The following is a 17,242-nucleotide window of genomic DNA, read 5'->3' as shown; positions in this document are numbered from 1 at the left end:
GAAAACATTGTGTTCTTACTTTTATAAAATACAAACAGCCCTTTCTCTTCTGGTGTTTTAAAATAAATTTATAAGAGGCTTCTTGCTGGCCAACCCACACTCATCACCTGTCTAGATTCTCTTGAAGAGTCTGCCCATTAGCCGGTTTCCAAACTAAAGACCTTCTAGTCTCTCAAATTCCAGAATGCTCACCAGGTTCTAGACGCCCAGAACTCTTGGGTCTGGCATACTTAAGTGGTACCTATTTTCTAACCCACTCTTGCAGCTTTGTCCCAGTATTTGTGCCTTGTTGTGTGATATGCTGTTGCCCACTGTCCATACACAAACATCTAAAACCACTCTTCTTTCCCAGCCAGAGTGGCTCAGTGGTTGAGCATGGACCTATGAACCAGGAGGTCACAGTTCGATTCCCAGTCAGGGCACATGCCTGGGATGCAGGCTGGATTCCCCAGTAGGGAGCATGTAGGAGGCAACCTATCAATGATTCTTTCTCATCATTGATGTTTCTATCTCCCTCTCCCTTCCTCTCTGAAATCAATAAAAATATATATTTAAAATAAAATAAAGTAAGACCACTCTTCTTTCTAAGGGGAACGGAGATAAGGCTTGTGATGGATTCAAATTCCCTTGTTCCGTGGTTTTCCCAGTTGCCAAATGTCTTTCATTGTGTCCCTGAATAAGAAAGTAAGTTGGGACAAGGCTTAAGACATCTCCCCCTCTCCTCTTGTCAGTAAAGTTAGAATGGAAAGGATCTGATGGCTATCAGAAATGCACTCAATCACATATATGTCTCAGCTAAAAATAAAAGCCAAATACACGGTTCTTTGTTTTTTACATATATTTACAATATAAATACTAATTTGTTTTCAAAGTACATACTCTTTTAACCATTTGCAAAAGTTATCTAGCATGGGGCAGCAATTTAATGCAAAGGCTCTGTAGTAGTGATTAAGGAAAAATAGAACTGTTTTGAGGATAAGGGATTCTAGGAGGAATATGAATGGGCATGATAATCTGAACTTGCAAAGGGAATGTGCAGCTTAGTCTGCACTACACTGCCAATACAGAATGTTAAAGGACTACCGTGTGAGACAGCAACGTGAAAGGGGTGTTTTAAAAACTGAACCTGGGGGATATAAAAACTACACATGCTTGCATAGTGCGTTAACCTTAAAGAAGCTCAACATTTCATTCTCATTTCATTAAGTTTTCAGTAACTTAAATGAATAATACTTAAAACACATCACACAAAATCAAAGACTTGTGCATATATTTTAGATTTCAACATTAACGTCAAAAATACATAGTATGATTTTACATAGGATTTGTGCTACATTAGAACACTAGAGACAAACATCACTTGAGTATTAAGGAAAACATTAAATATTAAATAACTGAGAAGTAAAATGTGTAAACACTAATCTAACGGGGGTTTTGCTATTGCAACATGTCCCATGAAGTGGTTTCAACAGTACAAAAAGGCTTAGGACATGAGTGTTTCCAGTCTACTTGGAATATGTGGATCTCATTCCAGGAATCCTTTAATGAAAACTGGTCCAGGATAACAGGAGAGGACCCACTCTCCTGGTTGTTAATTTGGTACACTCCGTTCTATGCTAATTTTTACTTTCAAACTGGCGTACTGAGCAAATACTTCAAATTGTCACTTCTTATCAACATCTTGGTGAAAACTGAGGGTTTGTTGGCGATTCAGTGTAAGATTTGAGTTCATATGCAGCACCGCTATCAACTTCCATTGACTTTCTAGAGAACAGGAGCCGGACATCTCTATGGAGGTAGATCTTTCCAGATTTAGAACTCTGGAACCTAAAAAAAACCCACACAAACAAAAGGGTGCATCATTTAGGGAATAAGTCGTTAAAGCAAAACAAAACATAGAAAAAACCTGAATAATTAAATTTTAAAGGTAAGAAGAATTAGTCTTGCCACGTTATCAATAGTAACTTTTTAACAAGATGTTGTCTTATATTGGCAAAGCCTGTGCTGCTATTTAAGTGCCTCTCTCTTACTATTCCCTAAACACTTCATACTCCCCTTTCCCCCATACAATGCCAGAGATGCCTCCTACTGTAAATCTGGCACATTCACTCCTGCCTTTCAGCCCTGACACTACATCCCAAGCACCTTTCTCACCTACAGGGTCGTTTCAGTTCACATCAGCCAATTATACTACATTTGGGCTTTGCAGCTCAGGCATCTCCTAGCCACACAGATTGATCCATTTCACACAACTTATGCTCCCACAATTTTGAGTACATTCACATTGATCCCATACTTAAAAAGTCTTCAGCCGAAACCGGTTTGGCTCAGTGAATAGAGCGTCGGCCTGCGGATTGAAAGGTCCCAGGTTCGATTCCGGTCAAGGGCATGTACCTGGGTTGCGGGCACATCCCCAGTAGGAGATGTGCAGGAGGCAGCTGATCGATGTTTCTCTCTCATCGATGTTTCTAACTCTCTATCTCTCTCCCTTCCTCTCTGTAAAAAATCAATAAAAAAAAAAGAAACCTGTTAAAAAAAATAAAAAGTCTTCAGCTAAAATAACCAAGTTTTGAGGACAATCATGGGATGAGAAAGGACTGCAACCATTAGTAGTGGCTACCTAAATAAAGCCTAGCCATTAAAAATCATTTAAAAAGTTATCAGTGAAATGAAAATGGTTACCAAAACTGCATACAGAACAGTTTCTATCCCCTGCTAATTAATATTTATAGCATAACACAAGGCACTAGAATCTTAAATCATATAAACTTATCTGGCAGATAGTCAAACACAGCTTTTAGTGCTAACTTCTCTGGTTTTCCCTTTGAATAGCAGAAATACTCTCTGGATTTGTGGTTTTATTCCTAAATTAGCAGAATAATCTGGCGGTCAGCAATATATTTTAAAGCAGACCTCTTTGACCGTCTCTTTTCCTCTCTGTGAAGGTTTTCATTATTTCAGTCTGAAGGAGAACATGATGAGTTTTGGGAACTATATCACACTTTGCAAAGAGGTTTCTTTACAGCATTTAAAGTATCTAATCATTAGGTAGGGATTATAAAAGCTGGGGTAGTTGAATTTTATTTTAGTAAATGTTGGTATGGTTGTTAACACTTCAAGAGAAATGGTCTCAAATGGAAGTTTAAAGAGAGTTGACTCTTTCCCTAGACCAGGCTGGGAGCTATTCGTATAGTCTGCTATTTTATACGATTTCTCTTTTTAAAAGTCTTCCAAGTCTGTTCTGGTATGTTTTTCATTCCCACAATTTGCACATTTCCCATGAAGCAAGCAGTGTTATGGGGGTTGGGGGGTGACCAATTAACTTAACAGACATTTTCAAGTGTGGGACTTAAGTGTACAGCTGACTCCTTATTCACACTAGCTCACCACAAGGCAAATTTATTGAAAGATAGTGAGTGGTCACCATCAGTAACAGATTAAAGAGGTTCTCTGCCTCTGCCTCGGCCCTGGATGAAAGATGCCTTCTCCTGATGAATAGGGCTCTTGGAATAAGAAGTTAAACGAAGATGAATTTCTGTCACTGATATGATTGAGGACTTGGTATGAATGGCATCAGAAAAATAACAGGAATAACGTTACAGGCAAAAGGCTATTGAGCTCTCTCTTAACCAATAGACTTGCTCATTAATCCTGAGAGCTATCCTAGGATTTCAGGTCTGAAAGCCTTACTCTAGGTTGCTGGCAACCTGGACCTCAAGGGCAAACAGTGCTTTCTCACAACCTCTAGCTGTGAGAGGAAAATGTATTTCTAATGGAATCACTAGAATATAAGTTCAGTGAGAACGGAGATTTGTCACAACTGTTTCCAGTGCCTAGAAGCATGCCTAGCACATATTCATGGAATGAATGAATGAAGGTTAAGAACTTCCCTGTTGAATACAACGACCACTAGGCACATGTGGCTAACTGCACACTTGAAATAGGGCTAGTGTGAACTGCATTGTGCTGTTAGTGTTAATACATACTTGATTTTAAGTATTCAGTATAAATGAAGAATATAAATACTTCAGTATTATTTATATTTATAATAATAAATAATAGAGAATATAAAATATCTCAGTCATAATACTTACTGGGTATACTGATTACTCAAATTATATTTGGATATATTGGGTTAAATGAAATATATTAATCTTTCCTTTTTCTTAATTTTTTTAATGTAGCTACTAGAAAATATATAACTGCATATATGGCTCATTATAATTCTACTCGAGTCCCGGTGCACCGGTGGGATCCCTTGGCCTGGCCTGTGGGGATCGGGCTGAAACTGGCTAACATCCCCTGAGGGGTCCCGGATTGCAAGAGGGAGCAGGCCAGGCCTAGGGACCCCATCGGTGCACGATTGGGCAGGGGAGGGATCGTGGGAGGGCTCCAGGGTGTGTCCGGCCAGTCTCACCCAGTCCTGATCAGCCAGACCCCAGCAGCAAGCTAACCTACCAGTTGGAGCGTCAGCTCCCTGGTGATCAGTGCACGTCACAGCCACCGGTCAAATGGTCGAACGGTTGAACACTTAGCATATTAGGCTTTTATTATATAGGATTGGACAGTGTTGGTTTAGAAAATGTGTCTCACTGTCCCAGATTTATCAGCATTTGTTTTGATATAAAACATTCTGCATACAGCTAGAAATGAAAACTCCTCCCATTCAGGAAGTAATAATGACTGCAAGAAGATGTGCCATGTGTTTTCTGCATCCTGCCATATCATCAAAGTTTGCAAGTTAAGCAAATCCCAAGGGGCACTGGTCTAATTAGAGTGACAGTTTTTAAAATAAACTAAACATTTCAGTTGTTCTTCTAAAGTAACATTTTTATTTTCATTTTAAATATTACCTCAGATGTATGAGGTAGCGTAATAACCGTTCTGTATGACGGATGTTCTCTTTATTAACACTTCTCTTCATTTCTTGTTTAACTGGTACAGAAAAAGTCCTTTGTCGTAGGAATGTCTGATGATTGGCTGGCATATCTCGTAAGTCATATATCACAACAAACATCTTCACCACAGTCTTATTGGGATTAAATAAGGTCTGAAGAAACAATACAGAAATTCTTTTTTAAAAACAGTGATTTGTTGATTTGACTCAAAATGGTTATGCCAATAATAAAAAAGATTTTAAGTAATAAATTAATGCCAGTGAATATAATTCAGTTTTGGAGACTAAAGCTAATAAAATTTCAGAAGTTTATGAACTGATATTCAATTTTTTTAAAAAAATGGTTCAATTTGTATTATTTATATAACAATAATATAAAATACTAAAGCAAATAAAAAATTTGTCACAAATTTTATATTAATCGACAATACATAACTTTTACTCCTTATTCAAATTTTAATAAATTACTCCACTAGATTATGCAAAATATATCCTCAATGAATTAAAATAATCCAGCTCATTTATTTCAAACATTAGTTTCATTACAGTGTGCCAACTGCAAATTTCCCAAAATGCAATTTTAATTTTCCTCCTATTTTCATAGTGAGTAAATAGAATTCTTTAAAAAAATAAAAGCTTGATAAAGGTCGACATCTTGGTGTTTTAGGTACATATATTTATTATAAAATTTAAAATATGTTCTCAAAAAAGAGACTTTTTCTTATTTGAAATGCTTCCAAACTTAGAGAATAAAGTTCATTATTATTAGTTATCAAGTAAGCTAAATAAAACTTCATGTTCTCATAGTTGGATTCATTTCAAAAACTGCAGTAACACTTTTTAAAATCATCAATATCATAAATAGACCAAAATATGTATCCTTGGTGAAGATTGAATTAAATTCAATTGACACTTGACTATGAATAATCAAAGGAATATTATTTTTTTAAATGCTGATTTATAAACAAAATCCCAAGCTGCTGATCTGACTTTAACCAAATTACCAACACATCAATAGGTAACTTGGTGCCCATGCTTTCTGAAGCTCATCCGTGGCACTGGACATCACTCACTGAATCAAAATGAGAAATATATCAATATTATGATCCAATTTTTAAAAATCTAGTGAGTCTTAAGATTTAAGGCGAATACATTCAACAAACCACACAACTAGCAAGCCAGGAGTTCAAACCATGTTTATATATAATCAAACTATGTAAGAAATTAAAGATATACCTAAATTTCATATTTAAAATTAACCATTGAAGTTGGCAGTCCTCAAACAAGAGGCGACTGTGCTGCCTTTGTGTTTATGCCTCATTATTTTGACAACTGACAGCTAGCTTTCCAGTGACTCACACTTGCATATGCTCTACACAGCCAGAGGCAAGAGAACTGAGTATCATTCTTTTAGTTCAAGATTTCTATTCAACATAAACATCTTACTTTAATATGCAGTGATTCTTCCTCAATATTGCAATATCTACACACACATACATATTGCATAGTCCTGTTTAATTCCTGTGTGATATGCAATAAACAAAGGTATAGACTCCTTGGCTGTAGTGGAACAAGGGTGATGAGTAAAAGTGGTCTGGTGAGCACCAATCCCGCCGAAGCCAAAGGTCATAAAAAGGCTTGTTGGATTACACCAGATCCTAAGTGTGAGGAACTCACTGGGCTCTTTTTTTTTCTTTTTTAAATTTTAGCTTTATTGAGGTGTAATTGACAAATATCAAAGAGACTCTTTTTAGTCTGCAAGGGCCAACTCTGTAATAAATAGACTCCGGGGCTTTCAAGATGATCCCGGGTCTGACTTGGAGATGCACTCAGTGGCAGGGTGGCCTTGACATCTAATTATCTAACTACTCTTACGAGAACCTCAGACCAAGGATGCGGAAGGACTGCTCTGGGCCGGAACAGTTCTCCTGGACCCAAATTAGATCAACACCTAGACCGAAAGGAAATATGCCTTCTCTGCCCCGACATCTGCCAGACTACATTCTCATTAGATCAATGTAGGAATTGTTACCCTAGGGATATGTAATTTTATTCCCTAAGTTTTCCTGGGGTCTAATATTTGGGGTCTCCTTTTGAGTAGGTTGATCTCAATCTGGCTTACTATTTTAAATAGAAGGCACTGGTAATGCTAGCTTCTGAATATATTAGAATAGCCCTATTGAAGTTATGTGAACTGTCGTATACTATTTTTTTAATGCATTCACCTTGATTAGCTTATTAATGCTTTCCTTTTATGGAGGCCCAAAGGGTCACTCCTGGGGCAGAGCAGGGAAACTCCAAACAAAGCTGCAGCCCACTGTTACTTACCAAGGTCGTTGCAGCAGCAGTAGCAGGAGAAAGGGCTAAGTTCTACATGTATGTGAGAGAATGATTATTGCAATTGTAGGCTATAAAACACATACCACTTGTATTGTTCCTGAAGGAGGTACTCGATAACCCCTTTTACCAAGGGACTCTAAAGTAATCACACCCTTGAAATAAAAGAAGACAAATTGAGTACAAACTGATGCATATGTATACAAAAGACTAAAATAATAATAATAAATAATGTAATTACTAAAATTTCAGAATTCTATTTGTATGGAAAAAAATTCACATTGCATTAACAGATAATTCTATAGTATGAAATAGTGAGAGTACCACTGGTATGAAAACAATTTACTGTTCTTCTTGCAGATGTTGCAACAAATAATATGTAACATCAAATATATAATAAACTAGAGGTCTGGCGCACGAAATTAGTGCATGGGTACAGTCCCTAGGCCTGGCCTGTGATCAGGGCCATCTTCCCCGGTTTCCCACAGCCGGCCCGCCCCCCCGCCACCACTCCCAGTTCCCAATTCGCCATCGGTTGATCAGTGCCTGATGGCTGGGGAAAGGGACCGAGAGGTCAGCTGTTCCCACCCAATCACCAGCCCTGCCTCTACCCTCTGTGTGTGGGGCCACCAGTGGGGTGGGGGCCTTGGCCTGGTGCCGTCCACATCCCCTGCCACTCAACCCTGGATCACCGTTCACCATCAGGTGATTAGAGCCTGCCAGCTGGGGAAAGGGACTGAGGTGGTCAGTGAGCCTCATAGTGACTGGTCCAGCGGTTGTTCTGGTTGTTCTGCCGTTAGGGTCAATTTGCATATTACCCTTTTATTATATAGGATAACAAATATACCAAGTAAATAACAGTTACATAACACCATACTGTTTGACATTTCTATTAAGATATAGGATACAAAAGTAAGAAGTTCCTTAACTAAAAAGGATAAAGGGAGGGGATATAGGATTATACCCTTGTATCATGTGGGAAGAGGGAAATGAAGCAAAATAATTTATTGATCTTTGGACATATAAAAAGTCAGGAATATGGAAGGATCTAAGTCTTGGCCAAAAATGCACTCAGTTCTTTAGTCATATGGATTAGAGACAGACCAGCATTATCTTTATCACCTGTGGACTTGTTAGAAATGCAGAATTACTGGCTTCTCCCTAGACCGGTGATGGCAAACCTATGATACACATGTCAGAGGTGACACGCGAACTCATTTTTTTGGTTGATTTTTCTTTGTTAAATGGCATTTAAATATATAAAATAAATATCAAAAATATAAATCTTTGTTTTACTATGGTTGCAAATATCAAAAAATTTCTATATGTGACATGGCACAAGAGTTAAATTAGGGTTTTTCAAAATGCTGACATGCAGAGCTCAAAAGGTTCACCATCACTGCCCTAGACCTACCAAATCAACTCTGCATTTTAACCAGATTTCCCAGATGATATCATGCACACATTCATGTATGAAAAGCACTGCTGTGCTATATAATGAAGTTTCCTGAGAAGGATGTTCTAATCATTGCAGCAGTCCTCAAATGGGAAAGAAGTACCAATTAATACAAGGGAAGCTCTGATTGAATGTGTGAAAATGTCCAGATAACCAGGATAACCAAATGACAGGCAGTGATTGTGATACTTAATTCTCAGATGGCTTTAAGAGAAGAATGCTAATTCATTTGTTTTCACCAGGCTAACAGTTTTGAGTAGTTATGTAGAATAATTGCATTCTCTCCATTTTATATCCTATCTTTTTATGTTGTGCACACCAAAATACGCCAACCTTATGTAAAACTGAATATAAAACAGGACTGTCCCATCAGGCAACATCCATGTGTTTGAAAGACAGGCCAAGGTGGGGGCGGGGGAGGGGAGAGTAAAAAGGAGTGGACAAGGTAAAAGGAAAAAGCAGACTCCAATATGGAAATATCACAACTCTAAGTGAACAGCACTTGAGATTGGACTGTTAAGTTAACATGTTAATATTGGAAAATGTTTGTGAAAATGGGCACTGAGAAGAAACGTGGCTCTTGACAAATGTGATTTATATATGGCCATTTGAAACATGAAAACAAGAGTATCAACAAATTGTATCCCTAACCAAAACAGCAATGAAGCTTTAAACATGTTCTCTCTTACAATCTGCTCTATATGAAAAATGCTATAGCATCTTCTTCCTAGTTCTAGGGGAAAACGGTAAACAATATATAAATATAGCCACCTTTACAATCACATTGCTACAGGTAATACATTACTGTTCTTCCGTGCCACCCTACCTTAAATAAGTAAAGGGAAACTGGTAACTCAAAAACTACTAATAAAGCCTATATTTATTTCCTTTAATACAATTATAACAGTTTTCAGAACATGGTAACAGTAACAAAATTAATTTATAAAGAAATAATATAGGTTATTTTTTCATTTTGAGAGTAAGTTTGTTAAAGCTGGGGGACAGTGAAACAAGGAAGGGCTTAGAATAGAAGAAGCAACAAAGAGGACCTTGGAGACAGGTTCAGGGGGTTAGCCTGAGACGAGCAGTCGTTGCCCATTGCTCCCCTGGTTCCAAGTCTTCTAGGAACCCTTAGATTTTAGGAGATACATGCCTAAGAGGAAAGAATGGGGGAAGGGAGAGGCACAGGCATGCTTCCGGAAGGGAGAAGCATGTCAAGAATATAGAATTTAAAAAAAAAAACAACCAAAACTTTCAGGTTTAAAGCAACACTTTACGATTTCTTTTTTTAACAAGATTTTTCAGTGATTTTTTTTTGAGGCAGAGGGAGAGGGAGAGAGAGAGAAACATTGATAGGCTCCCTCCTGCACTCACCCCACCAGAGATCCAGCCACAACCAGGGCCTGTGCCCTGACTGCGAATTGAATGGCAACCTTTTGGTGCATAGGATGATGCCCAACCAACTGAGCCACACTGGCCAGGGCAAAACTTCACAATTTCTAAGCCAGTATGGTGTTGGCAAATTAGGAATTAGAAAGAAATGGAGAAATTATTTGGAATTCTATTATTATTTAAGTTATTATTTAATTGGTCAGCATATCGATATTTATATGAAGAAAAAGTTGCTGTACTTCTGGCATTTTAGGATGGAATAGAAAGGTTAAGCTAAATGAAGTAGGTCAAATCTTATACAAAAACTTATTCTCAAATTATTGTTTAATAGAAAATATACAAATCTAAGTAAAACAGAAAGAAGTTTATCTTAATTTGGATACTTACAAATAGGAGAAAATAACATATGACCCTGTTAATATGACATAAAACAAGTTATAACTTGAATTTGGTACTGGCACACCTGCTCTAGACCTTTCTGCTTGGTTCCACTAAGCAATAGTTTTTAAACTGTGAAAAGTTGTAATATTATACAACACTCGAAGAACATTTTTACCACTGACACCCAATTGGAGAGAGATATTACATAGCTTTGAGTTAATTTTTAAGGAATTACTTATTGAAAAGTCCAATACCATTTCTATACCGTAAAGGCAAAAATTTCTGGGCCAAACATTTATCTTTGTGAGTCATTTGTGTAATTTGTAATGTGAGGTTCCAAGGTTATTATTAGAGTAACAAATAGGAGTTTGGCGTCTCAACTCTGCTGATCTGTTATATGTATTATCTTATCAAAACATAATCAGTACTCTGAAAACAGATGGAATTACCAATTCCCTGAAGAACAGTAATTTTATTAATTTATAGTAGGAAAGATCTGTGGTCTAAGATTTGGACTGCATCATTTGCTGCAAAGGGAACCCATTTCTAATGAATAATCTGACAAAAAATTACACAATGGAAAGTTTATTGAAGAATATTATCAGAAAAAAGCAAATCAGAATTCTTTAAGAATAGACTAACTCAATAACCTGATTTAAACTCTCAAGATCTGTAATCATTTGTGTGTACTTTTTAAAGACAGAAATCTCTTAATCCTTTATCTCTTAATCCTTCATTTTTAAAATGTCAACCAAGGCCAAGGGTTAATGCTGTTGTGCTTTTTTAAAGCATAGTGCAAATGACCTCTTGCTCATGAATTTCACTCAAATATATTTATTTGAGCTAATGTTTAGCCAATTCACTCTTTTATCTTATTCCTCTGCCATCCTAATGGTTATCAGGACTCTGTGCCCCAGTGACAGATTACAGTATTTTCGACCCTATCTTTCAATTCTCTGTCACTATGTATATTCAGTAGAATATGCTAAACTGAAGAGACTTCTTGATGCCCTGGTAAAGCAAAATGGACATTGTCACAATTATATTATAATATTGTAAGCATTCCAGTATTATGCACTTTTATCCTAATATTGACCTTATTTCAATGGCATTCCATTATATTAATTAACCCAAATTACGAGTTATTTTTTTTCAAAATTATACTGGAAAAGTGGATACCTGTTTCCGTAGTAAATGACTAACAGGTGGCTTATGGGATAACGGTTTGTCAAAGAGTGGACCTCACTTTTCATAATAACCAATGTTGTGCATCATTAGGGTTATGATCCGCAAGTGTAAATATTATTGGGAAAAGAAAACTGAATAAATGGGCAGACACCAGTATGCTTTTTCTATTGAAGTATGAAACGTGGATCAGGATCTTGACTAAAATTTTCACACTTAGAATGGAATAAAGCTTCACTGAGCCAATAGTGAGTAGGCTACATTTAGGCTTCTAAAAAAAAGTAAAACTTCCCTTCCTCTGTTGTTTCTTGATTATGTAGAATTCCCTTTCCACAACTTTTATTAATAACAAAAGACACTATTATTAATGTCCTTGAAAATCTAAAAGATGGGGGAGAGGAAGCAATGGAGCCAGGTGGTAGTGAGGACATTAGAGGGGCAAGACCAGAGCTGTATATTTCTATGCCTATGGCAAGATATAGATATAGAGATAGATATAGATATAGATATAGATGATATAGATATAGATATAGATATAGATATAGATATAGATATAGATATAGATATAGATATATAGATATATACACATATAGGTATATAGATATATATTTCTCAAAGGAAGACCGAACTGAAAACCCAGCTCTGACTCCCTATTGGACACCATCTCTGTAAACTTGTATGGACTTGCATTGCTTCCCGCTCTCTGTGTTTTGGAAAATGGCTGATACTAATCATACTCCAGGGCTTGGTATCATTTCTGCAGTTGAAGGCTTAGTTTATGCTCAATGCACTGGAATAAAAAACGGAAAAGATGAAATCACAGGACTGGAAGGCTCAATACTCTGCTCTAATTCCCCTGAGCTATCTTACTCTCCAGTAAAACATTAGCAGTCAGTCAGAATAACTAATATTCTAAAGGACCTTAGGATTAGAATAAAATGGTCCAAAGACGAACCAAACAGGACAAAGTGGGTAAAAGGGCCCTGCAGAAGCCTTAGGTTACCGTGCCTTCCCCTAAACTCTACTGAGATGAGGATCACATGTGAAGGCAACCCTTGTGGGAGCAGTGTGCACAGTAAGCACTTGAGAATTTGTGTGAACCCAGCAAGACATGGAATGATAGTGTCACTAATCAAATTTTTATCTTTTTTTTTCAAATCACACAGAAACAAGTAAAATGTCAGCACCACTGTCAAATGCAAAAGAAGATATCTATTATTGGAGCTAGCTCAGAAAGAAGTTGTGAGGTAACATGTTGGTTGGTATATTAATTAGTCTCTATTCAGCCTTCAATTTTCTCTTAGGAAATACTTTATATTTTCAACCATTGCACCAAAGCAGTCCTCAATCTCTTTAAACTTAAAGACATCTGTCATTAAGTTGGTAAAGTTTAGCAGAAAAAGGCAATTTAAAAAATACTTGCCATGTAAGGAGAGGGAGCATTGTCATCGGAGACACTGTAGAATGACACTTCTACCGGAAGCAGCAAATGTGTGGGGCAGAAGACACCACTGGCCCCTACCTCGGCCGTAAAACCGTCAAGAATGCCAAGAGGATCTAAACGATAGTTCAAGACGGATTCCTAGAAGACAAAATAATTCTTAAGATATAAATTTTAAAAGTTAACACAACACATTCATTTTGCCTTCTATTTAAAGAAATACATTACTATGCCTTCTGGCACGAGAAAAGTGGTTGCTACCATTGCCATGCCCTCATTTCTAATGTTCACCTGACCTGAAATTAACCCCTCTCCCATCGATCTTCTACCATGCTACCAAGTTTGCCTCCTCTCACTATTCCAACCCATGCTGAACTATCTTTGAATTTCACCGTTAGACCTAATTGTTCAATGTTATTCTTATTTCTGTAAATAAACAAATCAAAACTCTACCAAAGTAGGTATGATATCAGAAATTTTGTTAATCCTCACAGAGCCCCTCTCCCTCCTTTCCACTCTCTCTAAAAACAACAAAACCTACAGTTCAAAAGCACTACACACACACTAGAATGGCTAAAATAAAAAGACTGACCGTTGAAATACCCATATGATTTCACTTACATGTGGAATCTAAAGAACAAAATTAATGAACAAACAAAATAAATAGACTCATAGATACAGAGCACAGACTGATAGTTGCCAGAGGAGAGGGGAGTTGGGGGATGGATGGAAAAGGTGAAGGGATTAAGAAGTACAAATGGTAGCTACAAAAGAGTCATGGGCAGGTAATAGACAGCCTAGGACAGTGATGGCGAACCTTTTGAGCTCGGCATGTCAGCATTTTGAAAAACCCTAACTTAACTCTGGTGCCGTGTCACATATAGAAATTTTTTTATATTTGCAACCATAGTAAAACAAAGACTTATATTTTTGATATTTATTTTATATATTTAAATGCCATTTAACAAAGAAAAATCAACCAAAAAAATGAGTTCACGTGTCACGTCTGACACGCGTGTCATAGGCTCGCCATCACTGGCCTAGGATATGAGTCAATAACATTGTAATAACCATGTACGGTGTCAGGTGGGTACTGGAAATATTGGGAGGAACACTTTGTAAAGAATGTGACTGTCTAACCCAGCCGTGGGCAAACTACGGCCCGCGGGCTGGAATTTGAAATGAATAAAACTAAAAAAAAAAAAAAAAAAAGACGGTACCCTTTTATGTAATGATGTTTACTTTGAATTTATATTAGTTCACACAAACACTCCATCCATGCTTTTGTTCCGGCCCTCTGGTCCAGTTTAAGAACCCATTGTGGCCCTCGAGTCAAAGAGTTTGCCCACCCCTGGTCTAACCACTATGCTGTGCACTTGCAACTAAGACAGAATAATGTTGAATGTGAACTGTAATTGAAAAATAAAGTAAAAGGATATAAGAGAATTTCATGGAACGCAAATGTAGAACATACAGTTTGGCCTTAAGGAAACTCATTTAAACACAGCCTTGGATGTTTAAAAAGCAACAATAACAAAAAAACCTGACCATTGCAAACATTGGCAAGGATGTGGAGGAACTAGAATTGTCATACATTGCTGGTGGGAATTAAAAATGGTATAGCTATTTTGCAAAACAGTTTGGCAGTTTCTTTAAAAGTTAAACATACACCTACCATACTATCCAGACATTCCATTCCTAGGTAGTTACCCAAGCAAAATGAAAATTTATGTTAGCACAGAAACATGAATATTTACAGCAGCTTTATCTGTAATAGCCAAAAACTGGAAATGGTCCAAATGTCTACAATTAGGTGAATCAATAAACATACTGTGCTATATCATATAATAGCAATAAAAAGGAATCAACTCTTGATGCACAGGACAATATGGATAACTAATAATGGTCAGTAAAAGAAACCCCTGACCACCACCACCCTCAGTCCACAGGCTAATGCTCTATCCACTGAGCCAAACCAGGTAGGGCTGGAGTAGAAAACTTTAATCAAAAATTATTTTTGCTATAGAGTTGTATGAGTTCTTATATATTTTGGATATTAGCCCCTTATCAGATAGAACATTCCAAATGATAGCAAGAAAAAGAAACTACTAGCCTCAGAAATAAATACACAGTCTTCTACTTGGGTATTACTTTGGGCCAATGTGTTTCTAGACTCCACCTAAAGCCCCACAAATAATATAAAAACATCCAGATTCCCCTCAACAACTTTGCAGGGTAAGGCTTTGCCCTATTTCATGAAACAAGACCAATGTGTCAGTTCAGTAATTTGTCTATCCTCTCCCTCTTTTTAAAATTGCCAAGTTCAAATGCACTAAGCAAAAGAACTAAAGAAAGAAAGAAAGAAAGAAAGAAAGAAAGAAAGAAAGAAAGAAAGAAAATAATCTCTATCTGTCTATATATCATCAGTGATTTATTGGAGAGAGCACCTAATTCATTATAAATTAAAGAGGACCTATGAGTTGGACAGTTTCAGAACTTCTCTGTTTTTCTACTTAAGTCACGTGAAAATGTATGCATTATCTGCATAGAATCGTGTGAGAAGACCAGTTTACTGACCTTTTAACCATCTTCTCTTTCTTAAGGTTTTCACTTATCAAAAATCTCTTTTCCCTCTCATAAATGTTCTTGGATTACTGTACAAAGATTGCAGAGGCCTAAGCCTTACAATGACCTTATATAATTTTAAACTGATGACAAAGAAGAATATTGAGATCAATATCTCTGAACTGATGCCTTGGGCAGTGACATGGAAAAGAGATTGATCAAGTTACCATGAAACATAGTTTCTGTTGCTACTAAAAGTTTGAAAGATAGCCTCAATATTAAAAAATGATCTTGAATAAAGCAATACTGTTAATATATCAAAGCACCATAAATGATAAGCTATTTAAATTAAAAATACAAATCTTAAGTTATTTTCCCATAAAAATTCATCAATTAAAGTAACTTTTAAAATGTCATTAACAGGTTCATGTTGAAGGTGGTTTTCTAATTAACGACAACTAAATCCATAATAATACACATGGTCCCAAGTAGAAATATCCATACTAAATAAAGCAGCACATGTACCAGAGACCTTTAACCATTTGATTTAAAAAAAACTTCATGTTTTAAGAACAGATTTAGGTTTACAGAGAAATTGCAAATATAGTACAAAGAACCATTTGATTTTAAAAGCCAACCTCACTGGTCATGAAGGGGCTGCTATCAGTTCACCATCATCCTTCCTGGGTCCCAGAGCCAAGTGCACCAGGTAAGAAGGTGAGTCAAGTCTATCCTGCAGCTAGAGTCACAGATACCTCGATCCAACCTGATCGCATCTAAGTCCTCTGTCTCCTCTACAAGCTACCCAATTCTAAGATGTCACAGCTAACAATTCTCTCAAATCCACTTCTCCTGAAAAGGAAAGGGAAGAGGGGAAAGGGAAAAAAAAAGGGGGGGGGGAAAGAAAGGTAATTTCCAGGCTTTGGAAAAATACAACCCATTTATTTATTTCCCTTTCATAAACAAATGACATAAATTATACCCTGGATCTAGCTTAAGAAACTTCAACTCTAAAATAGTTTTTTAAAAAAAAACATTACCTCAAAATTTCCTAGGAGACTAAGACTTGTTATAGGTGGAGCACTAGAACTCAGAAATGGTTTTTCATGAATTTCTGGGTCACCTTCAATGTTTAAACAGGGCCGGGGACTAATAAAAAAAAAAAAAAAAGCAAATGGATATATTAACCACAATATTTTCTAATTTACTTTTGCATTAAATTAAGATAATATGATTAATTTTACTTAAACTACCATAATAAAAATTAATTTTACCAAATTTTAAGATGTTAAATATCTAGCTTAACATTCTTGATTAGATTTTATAATCATTGTTATAATATTTTATAAAGAATATATATAACATCCTGGAAGTTTTCATGGTGGAATTTATAACATATCACATAGTGGCATCTGCTGGAGATATATAATAATGCAGTCTCCTATATCAGTTTTTGTTTTCAGTGAAAAATGAAAATACAAAGGCAAAATTATCTGACAAAAGAATGACAGTATTATATGCCAACTTGGAACAAATGCTGAGGCTTTTTGCAAATGAGTGTAAGGCAAAAGAGGAGGTGAATGACTGG

The 17,242-nt window shown here is 36.5% G+C and overlaps 1 protein-coding gene across 10 annotated transcripts in view; it reads right to left on the bottom strand.

The window, feature by feature from the left end:
* Nucleotides 1-1,255: 1,255 nt before the first annotated feature.
* Nucleotides 1,256-17,242, bottom strand: part of ATOSA (atos homolog A) — an 83,014-nt gene continuing 67,027 nt past the window's right edge. For 6 of the 10 annotated variants that reach the window (XM_059700884.1, XM_059700874.1, XM_059700827.1 and 3 more), the window contains 5 exons: nucleotides 16,695-16,803; nucleotides 13,072-13,230; nucleotides 7,321-7,389; nucleotides 4,854-5,050; nucleotides 1,256-1,827 (listed from right to left, as the gene is read on the bottom strand). In XM_059700884.1, coding sequence (XP_059556867.1) covers nucleotides 1,674-1,827; nucleotides 4,854-5,050; nucleotides 7,321-7,389; nucleotides 13,072-13,230; nucleotides 16,695-16,803 — 688 coding nt within the window. In that variant the 3' untranslated portion in view covers nucleotides 1,256-1,673. Of the gene's footprint in view, nucleotides 1,828-4,853; nucleotides 5,051-7,225; nucleotides 7,390-13,071; nucleotides 13,231-16,308; nucleotides 16,507-16,694; nucleotides 16,804-17,242 lie in introns of those variants that run through there. The other 4 variants (XM_059700845.1, XM_059700855.1, XR_009453452.1 and 1 more) reach the window with 3 other exon arrangements.

Source organism: Myotis daubentonii, chromosome 1 (assembly GCF_963259705.1).
Source record: "Myotis daubentonii chromosome 1, mMyoDau2.1, whole genome shotgun sequence".
Taxonomy (NCBI): domain Eukaryota; kingdom Metazoa; phylum Chordata; class Mammalia; order Chiroptera; family Vespertilionidae; genus Myotis; species Myotis daubentonii.
The sequence above is the reverse complement of the archived record's forward strand: the minus strand, read 5'-3'. Positions and strand labels throughout refer to the sequence as shown.